The following is a 21660-nucleotide window of genomic DNA, read 5'->3' on the forward strand; positions in this document are numbered from 1 at the left end:
TGATCATCCCCCAACTGATCATTGGTTCAGCCAAACCAATAGCATTTTTTTTTACTACCAGTTCGCTTGAATTGCGATTTTACTACCAGTTCAGGAGAACTGGGCTAGCATTTCACCTCTGGTTTGAGAACGAGCAGCATTTCACCTCTGGTTTGTTCCTTTCTCCATGGATGGTTCCAATCAGTGTTAATAGGGGTTGAAGGTCTGGCCTATGGCTGCTCCTTTGTGGGGCACCACAGGGCTTGGTACATTCTCCACTCCTTTTTAAGATCTACATACAATCATTGGGTAAGATCACCCAAACCCATGGAATGAAATGTGGCTAGCATATACATAAAATGAATAAAAATCAAATAAATAACCTACATTTAGGAAGAAGATTCCCATGCACACCAAGACAGAGTAAGGTAGTATAATGTCCCTACTGGATAGTTAAAGCTGAACATTCATTTGTTTTAACATATGATAGTTTTATTATTTCGAGAATAATTTTCTTGAGTAAAGGGGAGCCAAACTTCTCCATTGTTGATTTTCTTAAACTGGAATTATGCCCATCAATCATGTAACATAAATCATATTTTCTCCAGCTATACACCTTTGTTGCAACAGTGATTCCCAACCCCACTTCTCATTATTAAAAACATGGCAATTTAATTGTCTTTTCAGCAATGCTTATGGGATTTCCACCAACCACAATTATTCAATCTTGAAATCAACATAAATAATTTTAAAAAACCTTTTCATATGCAGAACCTGACAATATGGTCCATAAATACACCCTGCTGTGCTGAGAGCAGAGGATGGAATTGGTTTAGGCTTCACTAACAATTTGGATTTTTTGGACAGAGATGACCATTGGTTTGAAAGAGGGACTGAAAGAGGTCATGTACATTAAGATTGAACAGCCCTCTCTCAAGAGAGGGAGAGGGATACAACACCAGCTATCTCCTGTTACAACACAGTCCTTTCAGCAGTTCTAAGAAGGTTTCACACCCATTTGCATTATTCAGGTGATCCTGAGGGAACAAGGCCTTGATGACTCTCAGTGCTAACAACCAGAATATAAATCTTTCCATCCACCACCATTCAGTCAGAACTGAAGAAGTTTCTTGGATGAGAAGCAAAACTTCTTCAAAGAATAGCAAAGCCCAATTGCCTTTTTAAAAAGTATCTTTTAGAGAATGATGATATGGATGACTGAGAATTTCTGCAGACAGCTAGTGAAAAGTGTTCAATTGTATTAACACATGACAATCTTTAGAATCTCAACAATATGTCCCAAGAGCAAAAGGCAATCAAACTTTCATCAATTATTTCTTTCCAGACTCTTGAACCAGAACCATGCCCTTAAGTGATGCAAAACTGTTTTTCCCCAACTCCGTACCTCTGTTGCAACAGTCATTCTCAATTCCCCTGCTAATTATTAAAATCATGGTTATTCATTCTATTTTGAAAAAAAAAAACATATATGGGATTTCTACTACCACCATGACTTTTAAAGTAATGTGAGAAAAACATGGTATAGAAATCCTGGAAATATAATCTAAAACTACTCCTGCTGTTCTGAGAGCAGAGGGCATAGTAGAATTATAAACATATTAGGGTTTAGAGCCCTGGGAGATACTCACCTTCTAAGGTGGGGATGTAATCTAAAAATTGGAGAAAGGAGGAAATGAGAGAATATATCTGTGCATATGTACAGAATGAATGGAGTGGCTGGATAGAAGTTTCAAATCAAACATAAGTATGCAGACTATTTGTGGGCTCCTGGTTGGGAAGGGGGAAAAGTTACCACTTTAGTTACATTTATCAGTCATAGCTTAAATCATATACGGAAGAAAGAAAAAGCTCTTAGAACACATAAAAAGGCTTTTATTTTCAAGCTACCTTATTTTATATTTCTAATTTTAAAAAATAAAGCACTGAAATCAGAAGCCATCATGGTTTCTTATCATTAGATGCAATTTTCTGCTCATATGAGGTCTCAGGATGATGATGATGAGGTAGCATTTGGGGACAAAGATGCAGCACAATAAGCCCAAGCCGGTAGCTAGAATGGAGAAGATCTGTACAGCCACCATGTACTTCCCTTTGGTGATCAGAGAGATGGGAACAAAGGAGACCCAAATGCTGCAGAAGACCAGTGTGATTGGCTGCATTTGGCTTCATTGAAGCTCCCTGGTACTTTGCAGGATATAAAAGTCACCAGGAAGCAGATGGCAGCCAGAAAGCCAAAGTACCCAAGGGCAGAGTAGAACACAGTGGCTGAAACTTCATTACATTGCAGGAGGATCTGTCCCAGTTGGAATTCAGATCAAAATCTGGGAATGGGGGAGAACTTCCCAACCATATTATGCATATGCCCACCTGAACTCCAGAACCAGAGAAGACAATGGAGTTGGGAAGACTTTTTCCCAGCCATTTCCTCATCCTGCTGCCTGGTCAGAAATGCCACTAACACCATGATAGTCTTGGCCAGCAAGGAAGAAATGGCAACTGAGAAAACAACACTGAAAGTGATTTGTCGAACAAGACAGGTCACTCTCTTCGGGTGGCCAATGAAGAGAAAGGTGGACAAGAAGGAAAGCAGGAGAGAGAGCAGGAGAATGTAACTAAGGTGCTGGTTATTGTCTTTGACAGTGGGAGTTTCTCTGTATTTAATGAAGATAATCAGAACCACGGGGGCATCTTCGGACAGTGCTGGCTCTTTGGCTTTGTAAAGGAGATGAGCACCGCCCCCTAGAACTGGAAGTGACTAGCACGTATGTGTGAGGAGAATCTTTACCTTTAATCATCACCAAGCCAGTGATCAGAGATAAAAAAGAGGCACCATGGTCCAAAATGATTCCCAAGCTTTCTTGATAGAACAGGAAACAATGTTTTGGGGAAACATTGATCTGGCTTCTAATTGAGATGCTGGTCATCTGGACACTTTTCACAATGGGCTGCATCTGAAAAATACCCTATAAAACTCTGTTTCCCACACTGTCAGTTGATTTTCTAAACTATGTGATATTTTTCCTCTAATAAAAATTGCTTCACTAATCACTGGTAATTCCCACTATAAGTAATAGTCATACACAACACCAACATGAAGGTCTGGCTCCTGAGGCTTGGGTGATAAGTAGGATCAGGCCTTAAGTGAACTTTTATAGGGCTCCTTTCTTGCTCCCGAGTCTCTTCTCTCCCTCCCTCCCTTCCCAATGTGCAATGTGATTAATCATTCTGCTAATTAATTGTTCTCACAGTCAGGACTGCTACTATCATGTCACCCCAGCCCTTCTCTTCGTTAGAATAGACATAACCTATTCCTACAGCCATTTTTCATCTGTTTAAGCCTCCAGTTGCTTAGTCATTTTTACTGCTCTGCTCTGCACTCTTTTTAGAGTCTCAACATCTTTTTTATATCATGGTGACCAAAACTGGATGCAATATTTCAAGTGTGGTCTTACTAAAGTATTATAAAATGGTACTAACACTTCACATGATCTAGATACTATCCCTCATAAATTCATCATAGGATTGTGTTGGTTGTGTTGTGCTTTCTAATCCATATGTATATATCTGGCAACTGCAACTCACCAGTGGTGAATATTTAGTGGGTGTCCACTAGGATTCCAAGATCTTTTTCACAGTTTCTACTCTTGATCCAAGTACCATCTATTCTATATCTGTGTATTTGGGTTTTTGTGTGTGTGTATAAGTGCAAAAGCTGACTTTTCTTATAATTGAAATTAATTTCATTGCATAGGATCGTATGTTCCTGACTGTTGAGATATTTCTGGATCTGGAACCTATCTTGTGGACTGTTAGCTATTCCAGCCAGCTTGGAGTTTGGTGTCATTTTAAAATTTGATGAGTTCCCCTTCTATCCCCTAATCTAAATCATTTTTGAAGATGTTGAAGAGCAGTGAGTCTAAGACAGAATTTTGAGGTTCCCCATTGCATGCATCTCTCCTTGTAGATGTTGTCCCATTAAGAATCACATATTGAGTGTGTTGATCAGCCAGTTATGAAACCATCTGGTGATGATGATGTCTCACCCACATTTTTCTACCTTACCAAGTAGTGAGTTGTGGTCAAATGCCTTACTGAATCAAATGCCTTACTGAAGTCCAAGAAAACGATGTCGACAATATTTCTCTGATCCACTAATTTAGGCAATTTGTCAAAGAAATACAATTTGTTTGGCATAGTATGTTTTTGACAAACCCATGCAGGCTTCTGGTTATAAATTTGCTTTCTACTACGTGTTAATGGATTCATTGCTTCATTATCTTTTCCAGGATCTATATATGGAAAACAGTGGCTATGACACTGTGAAACATATATTTGTCTTGTTGCAGTGATTTTAATTGATCTTACCTGACATAAATCTTTATTCTTTGATTAAAGAAAGCCTATCTAATGTTAGATTTAAATGTTCAATTTGGGTATATCTAAAGAAGAAAGCCTATCTAATGTTAGATTTAAATGTTCAATTTGGGTATATCTAAAGGGGACTTGGAGAAAAGGGCTGGATGTTTCAATGAGCATGTTGGGAATAAGCAGGAAACCTCTTAGACCTAATCTATGCCATTTTACATGAAATGTTATCTTCGGTTAGTTATCTTATTCCAGATTATAATACAATATTACAGGTGCAGTTTTATTGTTATAAACCAGGCTGAATTATTCTAAGATGGATGGCTATAACTATCTTTTATATAATATATATCTATATTATAAAGGGCTCATTATAAAATGCAGCAAATTATATATAAGAATATTATATATTATATTATATTATATTATATTATATTATATATATATATAATATTCTTTTTTTAAAAAAACAAGTTTTATTGATTTTACAAACAAACAAACAAAACAAAACATCATTAAACATTAAAAACATAAAACCTCTTTCCATTGTAAATCTTTACAAGACAGGTAACACATTGTTTTATATCACATACTTATAATTTATAGCATTTCCATATAAACACGTAAATTCCCTTTACCAAATTCCACATTGTTTCTCTTTAATCATTATTCAGCCATATTTCCTTTCTAATTTATCTGCTATTCAATCATCACATTTATATTTTCCTCTGGCTTGTTTGTAATTGTTCTCATCTAGTCTTCCTCCGAGATTTTATTATTTAATTCTTAATTGACACACACACATAAGACATAAACATAAAAACATAAAACTTTCTTTTAGAAAGTAACTTGGCCCCAGATTACCTCTTTTTGTATGGACTTCAACTGAATTCATGCTCTTCTTATATACCATTACCTATCTTGTTTACCATTCTATATCTATTATATAACTCCTCTCCACTTTTCCCTCGTCTTAATTCTCTTTTATATATTTAATTTTGCTTTAAAGAAAAATATTTTTATATCTTTTGTCCATTTCTCCATTTACATCTGTCTCATTTCCAATATAAAAAGGAATAGATTCCCCTGGAATCACTAATCGGAGTATGATGCCTTTCTATCATTCCCCTAAATTAAAATTTAAAATAACACCTAAATCCCAATCAGATTCTGCTTAGTACATTCTACTATTTCAAAAACCAATACTACAATAATAAATCCATAACAGTCAACACATTAATCCATTAACCTCTATATTTAAACTAATATTTTAAACATTCCCTTTAGTATTTTATTAGAACTTAGTATCATTCTTTATTAAACATTTTAAAGTTATACTTTAATATTTTAGTCTTTTATTAGATCTTAAAAAGTTCTGATTATCTACTTATAATACAAATACCACTATTACAATACTCATGTGTACTTTGCAGAATCCCCCTTTTTTTAAGAAAAAAAAAACTCCATACATTACCCATTATCCCTAAAAAAAAATTTCTTTTCTCCATCTTGTTTTATACCTTTGTAACTTTTTTCCCCCTTTTCCCTTACCTTCTTAGCCCGCCTAAACTTTTTACCCCCTCCTCTCCAAACCTCTGCCTTCTTGGTTTCCCCTCTCTGTTGCATTCCTCTTTCCTTTTGCTTTCTAGCATTCTGTTGTTTTTGCATCTTCTTTTTCTCTTTCATAAAAATTTTTTTATTTCTTAAGTCCTTGTTTTTCGCTCCTCTCTTTCTCCTTTCTTTCTTAGTCACACCATTTAGTTCATTAAAAATGGCTTCTTCTCTCTCGGCTTCTTCCAGCTGTTGTTTAATTTGCTGACACATGACAAGCGCCATATCTAGGAAACAAAGGGCTTCTCCCATAACATCTTTGCCTTCTTTCCTTATTTTTAAATATTGTTATTTTAGTTCATCAAGAGATAGAGCCATTTAAAACTGTTTCTTCTTCTTTTTCTGTATCCTTTTCTTATTATTAAGCCAATCAGTTATTTCCAAACTTAAAACAGTTCCCAAAAGTCCCAAAATCCTGAAGTCATCAAACAATCCAGGCAGAGTACAAACTTCTTCTTTTTACAATTTCTCTTCCAGGGGTGAAGTCAAATTAGGGAAAGTAAAAAAGTCCAGTCTGTGCTTTAAATCTTTTTTACAATTAATTTTTATTCTCTTTATCTTCAAGGCATCTCCTCCAGCAAAGTCTTAGAATAATTTTTTTTCCAAGCCTCTCCCTTCCCACTTATAACAAAGGGTTTAGGTTTTACCTTCTATTAAAAGCAGGTTTTCCTTGTCCATTTGTTAATTCCATAAGGGAGGGAGAGTAACTTTCCTTTTCATCACTTTTCTTCGCCGCTGAAAACATCAACCGGGAACATTGTAGCGACCAGAAAAAAGCCAATACTTTCCCAGGTGTTGAATATGTCCTTAAGGTCCCAGTTCGACCAAGAAAAAACTTTCGTTTTAAAACTCCTTCTTCTTCCTCCTGCACATTCATATATCCAGTTGCCGGCTTCTTCATGACAGCCATTAAGACCTCCGCTCCACCGTCTTGAGAGAAGGGGGTTATTGCCGGCTGGGGAGGGGGCTTGCGATACCCCTCGACCCCTGTCCGGATCCCCCCTATCTTCAGCTGCCCCAACAGGGCAGCCTTAGCCTCCAAATCCATCCGGATCGGAGGCACCAAGGCGGCTAGCACAGCAGGGGTCATGGAGAGATGCGAATCCTTGCTGTCACTGAAGCCAGGCAAACAGGAAGTCCATATACATATAATATTCTTATATATAATTTGCTGCATTTTATAATGGGCCCTTTATAATGGCCTTTTGTAAAATTGGTTTGGCCCTCGAACACAGATCTGATTTTCCATGTGGCCCCTGAAAGAAATTAATTGCCCACCCCTGGAATAGGGCAAAATGAAGTAACTCAGGGATAGTAAAGAAGTAAGACAAGGCAGTATTACTCTGTTCTTATTTATTCATCATTTATACTGAAAGTCTATTAAGAGAATTTGGATTAGAAGAAGAGGAATACACACACACACACACACACACACACACACACACACACTGAAATTTTATGATTCTTCCTAAATATGGATTGTAGTAAAAGAAAGTAATGATTCAACAGAAAATGACCTCTTACACATCTCTAGTATATCTTATTATATCAATCATAACTGTGAATTCATATGAAAGAAAGAGAGTTTTTAGAACATATAACAGATTTTATATCCAGCTATCCTATTTTATCTTAACAATAATTTGGGTAACAAATAACTTTCAAAATCAAGAGGCCTCATTGTTTTTTATTATTAAATGCTCCTTAGTGTTCATGTCAGGTCTCAGAATAATGATGTAACATTTGGGGACAAAAATACAGCCCAGTAAACCCAGGCTGGAGGCCAAGATGGAGAAGATCTGCACAGCCACCATGTATTTCCCTTTGGTGCTCAGGTAGGTGGGGACAAAGGAGATCCAAACACTGCAGAAAACCAGCATGCTGAAGGTGATCCACTTGGCTTCATTGAAAGTCCCTGGAAGCTTGCGGGCCAGAAAAGCCACCAAGAAGCAGGTGGCAGCCAGAAAGCCCATATAGCCAAGGGCAATGTAGAACATGGTAACTGAGCCTTCATTACATTGCAGGATGATCTGTCCTGGTTGAGAATGCAGGTCAGAATGTGGAAATGGGGGCGAGATTCCCAGCCATAAAAGGCAGATGCCCACCTGAACCCCTGAGCAGGACAAGACAATGGAGTTGGCCAGACTTTTCCCCAACCATTTTCTCATCCTGCTGCCTGGTTTTGTGGCCAAAAATGCCACCACCACCATGATTGTCTTGGCCAGCAAAGAAGAGACGGCAACTGAGAAAACCACACTGAAGGTGATTTGTTGAAGAAGACAGGTCACTTTCTGGGGCTGACCAATAAATAGAAGGGAGGTCAAAAAGGAAAACAGGAGAGAGACCAGGAGAATGTAGGTGAGATCCCGGTTGTTGGCTTTGACTATGGGAGTTTTTCGGTATTTAATGAAGATTCCTAGAACTAAGGCAGTGGTTAGAGAGAAAAATAAGGCTGTGATAGCCAGGGTGAGACCTAACATTTCTTTGTAGGACAGGAAAGTCTTAACTTTGGGGATACACTGATCTCGCTTCTGGTTGGAATACTGTTCGTCTGGACACTTTTCACAATGGGCTGCATCTGGAAAACATGAATGGCTGTTTATCTCATGATTCACTGACATTTTATACCGCATGACCAATTGACTAGAGGCAGGGTGTATATACACCAGTGAAGGTGTCTTTTGCTTCTTTTCTGCCTTTTTTTTATTTCTATCATTAGAATCATGAAATGTAAAGGAAAAATGATTTACACTGGATATTGACAGCAACCCTAACCCTAAGCATGAATAAAGTAGAAAATGATTATAGAAAAACATTGCCACCATCCCTTCTCTTTATTTGCCAAATGCAGAACTGTGTTTCCAGAAAACATGTTCCAAAGTTCTAAATTTTCTGTGTCATGTGTGATACATATGGTAGCCATTCTTGCAACTTCTATCATAGATACTTTAGATTTTGTAAATATTGCCATTGTGGCAAATTCTCTAATTTCACCTTCCAATGTGAAAATCACTGACAAAAATTGTTGTTCCAGTTCTGTACCAGACTTGTAGAGTTATATTTCAAAAGAATATTTGGGGTTTCAATTCAATGTTTTTTTAGGTTTCTTTCTGAATATTCTGATGCATTTCATTCTCTGAATTTTTTTGAGTTTGTTTGCATAACTACCATACATGATAAAATATTCCTTCTTTGTTATAGGATTTCCAACATTTATTTTTGTATGATTCGCATATAATTGTTTATATATTTGTATACTGTCTATAAAACATTTCCCCTTATATTATAACAGAGTGAATTTCCTGGATTCCCCCCCCCCCCCAAAAAATGTTTTCATTTTTGAATTGCAATTATTTATTTGATTTTTTTTTAAATCCATTTTATCATACAGTTGTTTTATTTGTTCCATCTCCATGTCCTATTTCAAAAATTATTTATATATGCCTCCTAAAAGTTGATCTTGGCTTTCTATGCCTGTTTCAAATTCTCTCCTCTCTTAAGGTTCTTCCATTTGTTTCAATAATACTTTTTACTGTTTCAGCAATTTCTGAAAACATTCACCATGGTAAAATCCTACTTTTACTGAACACTAAAATCTTCTGGATATTTCTTTCTGTTTCCTGAATATGGATGCAGCATACTGGCATAGGAGATTAAATCTTGGTTACTCTATGTGTCTCTAGAATAAAAGGCTGATGCTCCTTTTTTGTCCTTGAGTCACCTACCTTCCTGTGTGGAGATTGTTCCTTCCATGCATGGAGAGCAGTCATAGCAGCATACTGGTTTTCCTTCCCTTGTGAGCTTGGTGTATCCTGGGAGGCAACTTTTGGTACACCTAGAAAAAGGGGCTTTCTGAACAGAAAGAAAATTATGGAAATCTATGGATTAGGGAATTCATTTTAAAAGTGGAAGTCAGTGTAAAGATGGGTCCGTGAACTCAGAAGTTACTTTTAAGATCTTTTCTCAGATATAATGAAAATATTTTTCTTTGGTTGATTTCAAGCAGCATATGATCTCAAAGTCCTCTCAATAGTCAGCAAAGACTAATGGCTCTCCTGTCCAAACATTTTTAGACTTCTGTCTGTAGTCCAGTGAAATGCTATTATCAGGCACATGATACTATCATCATTGCACTGATAATGTTATCAAACTGTGGAATAAAATATCTGCAAGCAACCATGCTGATAGAGCATCAAAAATTATACTGAGGTAAGTCTCTTAGTGTCTAAAGGTTTTGTGTGGTTCCTTAGCTTTCTTACAGGGAACAAGCATCATTGGATTAGCCAAAATGCTTTCCATCCTAACCTAGAACAATGCTGGCATTTCCACAGTTAGCAATCCAGGAGATATCAAGAAGAAATAGTAGCATCAACCAGTTTTTTTATTCATTGGCACAAAGCCTCCATCAAGGTGAGGAGACTGATGCAAAAGCAGGTGGATACCTAGGAACAGATGAATAATAATATCCACAAACAGGCACACCTGGTTACCTGGTTAAAGGAAGTTGGCCATACAATGACACTCTCATCGATAGAGAGTTTGATACCCAAAGAGACTCCTTCTTTTTCAATATTCCCTATTTTCACCCCAGCAGAAGTCTTGTTGGGAAATACTGCCCAGTTCATAATATCGAAGTCAGCAACAGGAATTCTAGCCTCATCCAAATAAGCATCATCCACAAAAAGATTGTAAATCTGGAACTTTCTTAGAAAAGGATGGAGCTGAAAAGACAGGCAGACTCACACTTTCCATGTAAACATTCTCGTTTGAGCCCTAAGTCAGAAGTGGAATATTCAGCTCAGTGATTCTGTCTGTCTGTGACTGGAAGATTATTCTCTTTCTCACTCCTTTCTTCCCTCCTTCTCTAAATCTCCCGTTCCCTCTCCCACTCTCTCTCCCATTCTTTCTGTCTTTTTCTCTCCCATACATAAATACATATGCATGCATAAATGTTTTCTGCTCATTTTTATGTTTTATGAAATTTTTAATTATCTCCTTTTAATGACCCCTTGCAGGGTGAAGTCTGAGCAACTGAATGGAGCTGAGTGTTTACTGGCCAGATGCCCTTTCTGTCACCAATGCGGAGTTCTATTCAGCAGAAATGTCGTGCCCAAAGAGAGAAATATCTGCCTCTACCTAGGATCAAACTCACAGCCTCCTGATTGTGAGGTGCAAGATCCAACTCTTGGCCACCGCACCACTTGTTTTATGAAATTTTTAATCTCAGGTCAGAAACATGTTTAACTCCAACAATCTCACCATCTTTTTAGGTTTGTTTCCCCATCTCTTCTATTGAACTCCCATTATTTTGGACTTTTGCAAGGGTATCAAAACTTAGTTTTGCTAATTGGCTTGTATCCTTGAAGTGGGGAATTCATCACTGGAGGTGGTTGTTGGGGTAAGAAGATCTCTCATCCCAGTGCTATCCATCTCCTTTTTTCTTCTTTTTTTTAAAATAGTTTTTTTTCACATTGTTTTTTTATTTATCTTTTTATTGTTTGTAAGCCACCAAGAGTGGCCTTATCACTAAAATGGATGGTGTATAAATATTGTCAATAAACAATAAATAATATTTTACAGCCTTTTGGAGTTCTCAGTGGTGGAAAGTGAAAAGGTTGGGAGAAATGACAGGGCTCCAGATTCTAAGATTTAGTTGTCAAAAGAGAAAGAAAGATAAAAAAGGATCTTGGGGGACAGAAAATGCAGAAGAAAATTGCCAGGATATGTGATCAGGAAGTGGTTGTGAGAAGCAAATCAACCGATCTGCTTGTTTTTTAAAGAAAAAAAAAGACTTGACCATTCTTTGCATGGCAGGACGGGAACTCCATCAGACCAATGTTGAAGTTTAAGACCTTAAAACCTTTATGATGGTTACTGTCACATCTGGTATTTATTTCACAAATACAGATAGTCCTCAACTTACAGCCACAATTGAGCCCAAAATTTATGTTGTTAAGTGAGAATTTGTTAAGTGAGTTTTGTCCCATTTTATGACATTTCTTGCCATAGTTGTTAAGTGAATTGATAAGTTAGTAAGCTATTTAAATCTGTCTATTCTATTGGCTTTCTTTTCAGAAGGTTGCAAAAAGTGATCACCTGACTCCAGGAAGCTGCAACGGTCATATGTATGAACCAGTTGCCAAGCAGCTGAAGTTTGATCCCAATATCACGGAGCTGCTGCAATGGTTGTAACTGTGAAAACCAGTTATAAGTCACATTTTTCAGTGCCATTACTACATCAGACCAATATTGGAGTTTGAGTCAGAATTTGATGGCTCCTGAGGCACCTGTTACTTATCTATTTCACAAATGTATGATACTTTCCTCTCTTTCTTGAGACAATGTCTATTCTTACAAGCATCATGAACCAACATACATGGTTTGGTCTAGAAGATTCAGTGACAGAATCTCTCTCTTTCTCTCTAAGCCTCACATCTGATCAGAAAAAGTATTAGAAACTGACAGGTGTTACTAGAATTCCGCCCATCCACATTTATCCCTGCTTACTTCTGACATAACATTTAAGAATGGGAAGGAAACCATTAGTGGCATTTTGTAATAGGAGTCTTACCTGCCATGGCTGTATTATCTGGGGTGCCTGATGGTCCTCAACACGAATCCTCCTCTGACTCCTTTGGAAGGAAAAGGCATCATGGAGGACCCAGGCCACAACCTGGATTGTTGTGGAAATACTGGAGCCATCCTCAGACAGGATTCTTTCAAGCAGATCCTGGGGAGGGGTTTCCCAGGTCTCTTTTCCCAGGCATGTATTCCAAACTTTCTTAGACAACAAGGGGATTGAATAGGAGCACTGAAATGCTGCCTCGCCAAACTTCGTTGTAGCGGAGTAATGTGAATTAAAATCATAATATTGTGTCCTTTTCTTTATCTGAGATATGAATGATAACAAAAGATGGTTATGGCGTAGATTAAGCAATTGGTTAAAAAATCTCACACTTATATCTGACAAAGCTGTGGCAATCCATACTCTTTCCCCAAAATAGATTTCTTCTTTCTCAATTTCTCGTATTAGTATTGCTAGTATTAGTGTGGCCTGAAAGTTCAAGTGACAAACAATACTTTTTACTTTAGCATCGCTAAAATATTGAAGGACATTCTTGTTCTTCCTCAGTTCAATAACCATGGGTAAGCTTTCTAAGAAGGAAACACAGACCCCTTTTCTTTCGGCTGCTGGCACAAAAGTTCTTCTGAACTTTTCTCCACTTTCATTGTCCGGAGCAGTGAGGCCAATCCATGTCCATCGGAAATGCAGGAGCAGCTTGACAATTGCCAAGTGGGGAGGTTCTTGCTTTGGAGTCACCCGGTAGAAAAAAGGGAAATGGTGTTTCTGCTCAGGAAAGTAGCTGATGACCCCATAGTTGATCTAAGATGAAATAGAAAGGATGGCTGATTGCTTTGTTTTTAAGGACAAAAATAAGAGCTTACATATCAGAGCTGTTCCTCCATGGAAGAGAACGTCCTTCTCTCTGTTCTTGAGTTTGTACCATGAAATGCTTCCTCAGTATCTGGTATCACTTGCCTCCATTTACAGTCATTGCCTATTAGCAACTTTCTGCCAAAAGTATGGGAGGAGAAATACAAAGCATTTTTCACATCTTTAGCAGTCCAAAACCAAAGGACAAAACACTTGTCAGGATTACGGCAGTTGCCCTAATTAAATCATGATATAGGAATTCAGCAGAGAGAAAAAAGTTGGATGGGATGCTGTTTTTTTGGTCTTTATGTACTAATAGGGTAACAAAAAACCCTTAACATCAGTCCTTGACATTTTGTTTCAATTTGTTTCAAATAAGATTGAAAAGATGTTTTTCTCTCCCAAGTCATGTGACTGAAAGACAGTGAGAAGAAGCAGAAGAAGGATTGGAAAAGAGGTTGCAAATTCCATGTGCAGGATGGTTAAGGGCATTTTGCTTGAAATGAAGGTTTGTTCAGCTTCAAAAAAGATATCAGAATGAAGAATTATTTGAATGCCTAATACCATTTCAAGACTTCTTTAAGCTCCATTGCCTCACTAATTTTATTTATTATCTGACCTTTTGGGGGCTATTTGAAGAGTGAAATTAGCTTCAGTTTTCATTCATACCTGTGGGATTTTGTAGATGCTCAGCATGGTGGAAATTTGAGTAAAGAGATCAGAATCAGTCCCCTCAAGCAGAGGCAAGAGATTATTTTGTCTTCCACAACTGTAGTTTGGGACATTCTCCTGCCCTGTAGAAAGCAAGTCCATCATGATGTCATATGTTATCCTTGCATTGAAAAAGTTCTCATAGATGCTGTAGCCCAGGGTGAGGTTTGGTAACAGCTTTTGATTTTCATTGATCTCATGAATGGCAAAGAAGAAAGTCAGGACTTGCCAGAAGCTCATACTCTCTATACTGCAAGATAAGAGACTTCAGTTGGTTTTCATCTTTTTTATTATTTATTTATTTATTTTCAAAATACATATTCGCTTACATTTTAACAATACTGTGTCAAGCATTTACATATATTTACAATCATTTTCCATATTAAGCTTTATTTCTTTTCTCTAACCATAAATACAATTCCCGTACCTCAAAAAACTCAGACTCCTCTTTACCTTTCAATTTCCTCATAAGCCTATCCATTTTGTCACAGTCAAGTGTTTTATTTATTACCATATTCTCAGAAGGTACCTCCTCTGCTTTCCAGCTCTGGGCATAAACAATTCTTGCTGCTGTTATTATGTGTTGTACAACGTACTGGATATATTTCTTTAATTTTCCTTTAATCATCCCCAATAAAAATGTTTCTGATTTTAAGTTCAATGTCATATCCTGTAATTTCCTCAAATTTTCTCAATATTTTTTAGCTTTGGGGCTATTCCCATCACATGTGATAGTATGTTCCCTTTGTAAGCGTACATTTCCAGCAGTCCGGTTTCATGTTCGGATATATTATGGCCAATCTTGCCAGTGTCAAATGCCATCTACAAAACATTGTGATTAAATTTTCTTTCTACGCTGTTGATAACATTAGTTTGCAGTTCTTGATCCAGATTCTCTCCCAATCTTCTAACTGTATACTATGTCCTATATTTTGTGCCCATGCAATCATTGAGCCCTTAACTACTACTTCTTCCCTTTCTACTTTAAGCAAATATTTATATGATCTAATAATAAATTTTTCTTCTTTACCAGTCAAAATTGGATCTGGGTTCACTTTCAATTCTAAATTCCTCTATATCCTTTTTATGCCCCATTCTTTTGTGCAAATATGGCCACCAATCCACCAGTTGGTTTTCATCTTGATGTGGGGGTTTCATGAAGCTATTTCTTTATGACATTTATAACTAATCAGTTTGATTGCTGTCTTCTGAGTCAAGTCTGGAAACTGGACAATCCAACAATCTAAAATTAGTTATGGAACCCTCTAGTGTAGCTCTAATGCTGTATCGTGATGTTTGGTAACAGCTTTGGATGTTGGTTGATCTCATGAAGAGCAAAGAAGAAGGGTTACAGGGATGGACTTTCCTTGGGTCTCAATATTAGAAGATCAGCCCCATTGACACCCAATTGACACAAGCGGGACTTTTTATCCCATGCTCTTCTTCAGGTTCAAAATGACCCCAATTACAAGTTCTACACCTGATCCCAATTTTATTTTCTCTAAATGACTCAGAGGGGCATTCCTACAGCAAATCCTATATTATTCTGATCAAGAATGAAATGTCTGAGCAACTGGACAACAATTTGTTGCTTGTATCCTTATGATTTATATTGACTGTTTCCTACTATGATTTGATTGCTTATCGTACCCTGTGACTATAATTAAATGTTGTACCTTATGATTCTTGACTCTTGATGAATGTATCTTTGCTTTTATGAGAGCATTTGCACCAAGACAAATTCCTTGTGTGCTCAATCACACTTAGTCAACAAAGAATTCTGTTCTGTTCCATTCCATTCCATTCTATTCTATTCTATTTAGGCACTAGTTGCCAAGCATCTGAAGTTTGATCAGAATATCATGGAGCTGATGCAGTGGTTGTAACTGTGAAAACTGCTCCTAAATCACTTTTTTCAATGCCATTACTACATCAGACCAATATTGGAGTTTGAGTCAGAATACGACGGTTACTATGGCATCTGGTACTTAAGTATTAAGTATTGTACCTTATGATTCTTGACCCTTGATGAACATATCTTTTTATGTACACTGAGAGCATTTCACCAAGACAAATTCCTTGTGTCACACTTGGCCAATACAGAATTCTATTCTATTCTATTCTATATTCACATTAGTAAACCATATACATATGAAAATACAGTCTTTTCGCTTTTTCTTGAGAAATTCTTCTAGGATTTCTTTGATTTCTAATTGTTAAGGATATTTCTATGGAATTTTTCTGCCAAGCATGAGCCCGTTTTGACTTTTACACCTTTTCATTTCATTTCATTTCATTACTTTCATATTGTTCTTCCTATAAATGTTGTAAATTTTGTTTCTCAGCATTCACAAGTCAGGAGAAAACAAGAATTTGGTAGTCATGACAAAGCATCCCCTTGCACCATTCCATTTCTAGTCATTAAATCCTTAATATTAAACTAAATATTCCTTTACTATAAAATAATTTACTTTTATTGTTATTATCTTTTCAGACAGAATTCTGCATAAAATAATCTATTTCTATGATTTTTAAAAATAGATGGCTAATGACATATATGTCAATATTAAAAATTATAGTATATAAAGGTTTTGTTATATTTTAATCACATATATTAATCATTATAGCTTGTAATCATCCTATAGTTACATGCTATTAATATTAATGTTTTAAATATTTTTTATCATTGTATATAAGAATTAATGGTTTCATATGGGAGGATTTTATGTTTTAATTTTATTGTTAGTTTATGTTGGTTCAGTCATAGAATCATATACATAAAATAAGGTAGATATAGAGATAAAGACAAAGAGATAGAGATAGACAGACAGACAGACAGACAGATAGATATAATAGAGATGATGAGAGACAGACAGAGACAGACAACAGATAGATAGATAGATAGATAGATAGATAGATAGATAGATAGATAGATAGATAGATAGATAGATAGAGTTAATAGAGATGATGCTGATGATAGACACACAGAGACAGACAAAGATTATAGAGAGACAGATAGATGATAGATAGATATAGATAATAGAGATAATGATAGACAGACAGACAGACAGATGATATAGAGAGAGATGATAGATGGACAGACAGACAGGAGAAATAGAAAGATAGGTGCATCATCAAGGAGAACATAGAAGGGAATGGGAAAATAAAAGGGAATAGTTTGATTTCAGCTAAGAGGCAATCCAGTAATTCTCCTTGACATCACAAATAGTTATTTTCTGAAGAGCCACCCCCATCCTCAATTTAAGTCTTTTCCTTAAAGGAAATGAAGATGGGAAAGAGACCAGATACCAGGAAATGGAAACCATTGATATTTTTTAAAAAAACAAGAAAGGATAAAATGAATCACTAGGCTTATGTATATATCAGGAATTACCTTTCAAACCTGTTGATTGGAGGTTGAAAGAAAATATATGGTTCAAATATAGTGCTAGCTGTGGATATGATTGCACCAATCAGGAAGTCTCCTGGCCTGTAGTATTTGAATCTATGTTCTCTCTCTTTCTGTAAACTCAATGGGCATTTGGTCATCATTGTGGCACAGGGAAAACAGGACACAAGGAGAAGCAGCATCAGCAGTAATTCAGATATCATGATGGAGATCTTGTGCAGTTCTCTGAGACAGACACCAATGTCTTTGACCTCAGAGCTCTCTAAGGAAAAACACAATTCTCTTGACAAAGAGCCCAGACACACTGACTTTATTAATAAAGGCAAAATGACATCTGGCACATTAAAATGAGCAAGATTACCTTCAGACTAGCACAGTCCTGCCTAAAGGAATCTCACATATGCTCTCCATAATCCTTGAGGTTCTTGTGGACCAAATTTTCAGATATTTTTAATAAATGTTCATAAATATTTGTCAAATCTGTTGTTGATGGGTGGTGTGTGTGAGGGATTTACTACTATGTACGAGGGGGAAAACTTTGTATGACTCATGGGCATAGTTCCATTTTAAGACTTATCAAAACAACAATTCAGATAACTTTTTATTCCCTTTACTCAAGAGACTTATTCTTAACAGAATAACAGAATCTGAGAGACTTGTCTTTGAAAGAAATACAGAAATAAACTGAGTAGACTTTTTTTAATATATAAAGTTTATTTAACATACATACATTTAAAACATTTAAAAACAAATAAACAAATAAACAAATACCCCCATATATATATCATACCCAGAGACAAATCATCCAGATGCCCTAAGCTTTATGGTCTCCCCAAGATACACAAAGAAGGAACCCCACTCAGACCAATAGTCAGCTCCATAGGCTCACCTCTACAAAACCTGGCCAAATTTCTCGCCAAACAACTACAACCCTATGCAGAATCCATCAACTCACATGTAAAAAACTCATTCCAGTTCATCGAGATCATAAAGAAACAAAACTTACAAGCCAGCAACCTACTAGTAAGCTTCGATGTCATATCCCTCTTCACCCAAGTGCCAATAAAAGAAGCCTTGACAGCCATCCAAAACAAATACAACCCCCCCCCCAAGCACATCCTAGATCTGACCAACCACTGCCTATCCAATACATACTTCACCTACAATGGACAAAAATACAAACAAATAGAAGGAGCACCCATGGGATCACCCCTCTCACCTGTCATCGCGAACCTCTACATGGAACACTTTGAAACACAAGCTCTAGAAAAATACGACCACAAACCCAAACTCTGGCTCAGATACGTAGATGACACCTTCATAATCTGGCCACACGGGAAAGAAAAACTGAACAACTTCCTCATACACCTCAACAGCCTACACCCCAAAATACAATTCACCATGGAAACAGAAGCCAACAATCAACTTCCCTTCCTAGATGTCTTGGTATACAAAAGATCCAATGGCTCCCTAGGACACACCATCTACCAGAAGAAAACACATACAAACCACTATCTACATGCACTCTCACACCACCACCCAGCACAGATCAATTCCGTAGCCAAGACACTCATCTCCAGAACAAAGTGCTTAGCCGATGAACAACACCAAAAAACCGAACTACACACTCTCACCAATTTACTTACAGCCAATGGATTCCAAAGAAAGAAGATTACCCACCTAATCCAAAAAGAAACCCCAACCAAAATCCAAGACAGAGAACAAGAAAATGGCAAAGCCCTCCTCCCATATATCAAAGGCACTACAGACAAAATCAGCAAGATCCTCCAAAAACACAACATTAAAACAGCATTCTGCACAAACAGAAAAATATCCACCATCCTAAGAAACCCCAAAGACAAAATCGAATTAGAAAACCAAGGAGTATACGAAATCCCTTCACTGCCTGCCCTACCACATACATTGGACAAACTAACAGAAGAATAAGTGCACGCATTGAAGAACATAAGAACTCCATCAAAAGAAGAAACGACCTCTTCCCTGGTCCAACACCTCAAAGCCACAGGACATGAAATTGACTTTAAAAATACCAGAACTATCGCCAAAACCGAACACTTCAACAGCAGAATAATCAGAGAAGCCATAGAGATAGAAAAACGCCCACACAGCATGAACAAACGAGATGACACCTCCCGCCTTCCAGCCATTTGGAAACCCGCCCTCATGAACAGACGAGTACCTAACATGAAGAATGACACCAGACCCACACCCATGAGAGCCACACAAGATGCCACCACCACACTTCCATGTAGAAAACAGACTCACACCCACTCAGAAGATGAGACATGACCATGGACCAGAAGCTGCACTGCAGCTGCATCACTACCCACTTCAAACCCCTCCGAGCCATACATGAAGCAAACCGACACCCACTATGAAGATGCAGCACGACCACGAACTGAAGCCAAACAGCAAGATCACAGCTCACCAACTCAAATCCCCAGCAACTAAGACCAACCTGAGCACAACCAAGCCCCCACCTGAACAGAACACGCCTCCAACCAATCAGAACACGGCCAACCCCCAACCAATCAGAACACAGCCAAACCCCCTACCAATCAGAACACAGCCTAGCCCCCACCCAATCAAGTCCCACCTCCACTAGCAGTTAAAAGGAAGAAGCAGCTGCAATCTCAGATCACTCTGAGAAGCAAGAGCCGAAGACAGAAGCCTGAAGATGATGAATGAGACTTCATCGAAACGTTGCCTAGATACTTCGAATCTTACGCGGGAGAAAACCCGAACAACCAAAGATCCACATACAAATACCTGCGAGAACCTCAGAATATATATGTGTGTGTGTGTGTGTGTGTGTGTGTGTGTGTGTGTGTGTGTTGTGGCTCCGGGCTTGGATTCAGCTCCTGTGATTGATATGAGTTCAAGTGAAGAGGTTATGTCAGAACAATTTGAACCAGCCTGGCTTTCTGATTGGACTGATAACCAGGATGAGGAGGTGGACGTGACAAAGGACGACAGACCTGATGTATTAGAATTGTCAGGACCTTTGATCTCCTCTGGTTCTTTATCTGATCAACAGCCGGGAATGGCTGACAGGGAAGTTTTGAGAGAGTCTTCTAGTGGAGATGAGAACTTGGAAAATTTGTGGTTAAATGTAAAAAATAGAAGACGGTTGAAAAGGCAAAATCAGCTGAAGCAAATGAGAAGAGCAAGTCAGTAAATTAGCACGTTGCCTTAATGGGTATAAAAGGACACAGCTTGGCTGGTGCATTTTCGCCAGGAACAAAATGTCTATTTGAGTGAGGACGTTACAGCAAAGAGCTCTGGGGTTGAGAATTTATTGCCAGGACTGGTTTGCCGGACAGAGTAAGACTTATGCTGTGGTTTCTGTCAGCCGTTATTTATTAAGACTTTTTCACGTTTGATTTAGTTGTGAAGCGACTGCTTTCCGTTTTGTTTGTTGAATTTTGAAGGGGAGTCATAACATTATTGTTCCTGGCCAAAAACAAACCATCTTTAAAGCAAGATGGATTCAAATCAACTGCAGCGTTTGGTAGAGCAGCAACAACAGCAAATAAATCAACTACTGCAAAGCAATGTGATGCTTCAGAATCAGGTAACACAATTGCTGAATTATGTTTCCAGCTTACCAAGCTCTGCTGCTGTTCCCCCTGCCCCTCCTGTGAGGAAAAGCCCAGTATCCATGCCGGAGAAATTTTCTGGGCAAATGGACAGGTTCCCGGCATTTATGGGTCAATGCCAATTGTTTATCTCTCTGAGGCTTGGAGACTTCCCAACTGACCGGTCTAAAGTAGGATTTATGATCAGTTTATTAACCGGGCAGGCTGCTAATTGGGCTACTCCCTTGTTGGTTCAAGATAGCCCGTTGTTGAATAATTTCCAGGGTTTTCTTCAGCAAATGAAAGTGATGTTTGAGAACCCAATTAAGATACAAACTGTGGATAGACAGTTACGGGACATTACTCAGGGAAAACGTTCTCTGCAGGATTACGTGGCAGAATTTCGTTTGCTGTGTATGGACTCCAACTGGAACGAACCGGCTCATATGGCTGCATTCCAGGAAGGCTTGTCTGATGCCATCAAAGATGAGCTGGTCCATGCAGAGAGGGCTTTAACTTTGGATGCATTG

At 37.7% G+C, this 21660-nt stretch overlaps 1 protein-coding gene across 2 annotated transcripts; it reads right to left on the bottom strand.

Moving 5' to 3' along the window:
* Nucleotides 1-7427: 7427 nt before the first annotated feature.
* Nucleotides 7428-17834, bottom strand: LOC148126762 (vomeronasal type-2 receptor 26-like). Of its 2 annotated transcripts, XM_087923065.1 has the most exons (4): nt 17517-17834; nt 14081-14372; nt 9702-9828; nt 7428-8554 (listed from the first exon to the last, which is right to left on the bottom strand). In XM_087923065.1, exons 1-4 carry the CDS (start codon nt 17732-17734, stop codon nt 7644-7646), a joined length of 1548 nt encoding a protein of 515 aa, XP_087779191.1. In that variant the 5' UTR covers nt 17735-17834; the 3' UTR covers nt 7428-7643. The 2 variants fall into 2 exon arrangements, with proteins under 2 accessions (XP_087779191.1, XP_087779190.1); XM_087923064.1 differs by lacking the exons at nt 14081-14372; nt 17517-17834 and adding an exon at nt 10467-10610.
* Between the last annotated feature and the right edge of the window lie 3826 nt (nt 17835-21660).

Source organism: Pseudonaja textilis, chromosome 2 (genome assembly GCF_049901715.1).
Source record: "Pseudonaja textilis isolate UNSWEBS1 chromosome 2, rPseTex1.2, whole genome shotgun sequence".
Taxonomy (NCBI): Eukaryota; Metazoa; Chordata; class Lepidosauria; order Squamata; family Elapidae; genus Pseudonaja; species Pseudonaja textilis.

Coding starts and splice junctions, on each gene's coding strand:
- LOC148126762 (XM_087923065.1), bottom strand. CDS start 17,734: ATGATATCTGAATTACTGCTGATGCTGCTTCTCCTTGTGTCCTGTTTT. Junction 14,373..17,516: donor CCAATCAACAGGTTTGAAAG/GTAATTCCTGAT, acceptor CTTATCTTGCAG/TATAGAGAGTATGAGCTTCT. Junction 9,829..14,080: donor GCATCTACAAAATCCCACAG/GTATGAATGAAA, acceptor CTTTCTGTTCAG/AAAGCCCCTTTTTCTAGGTG.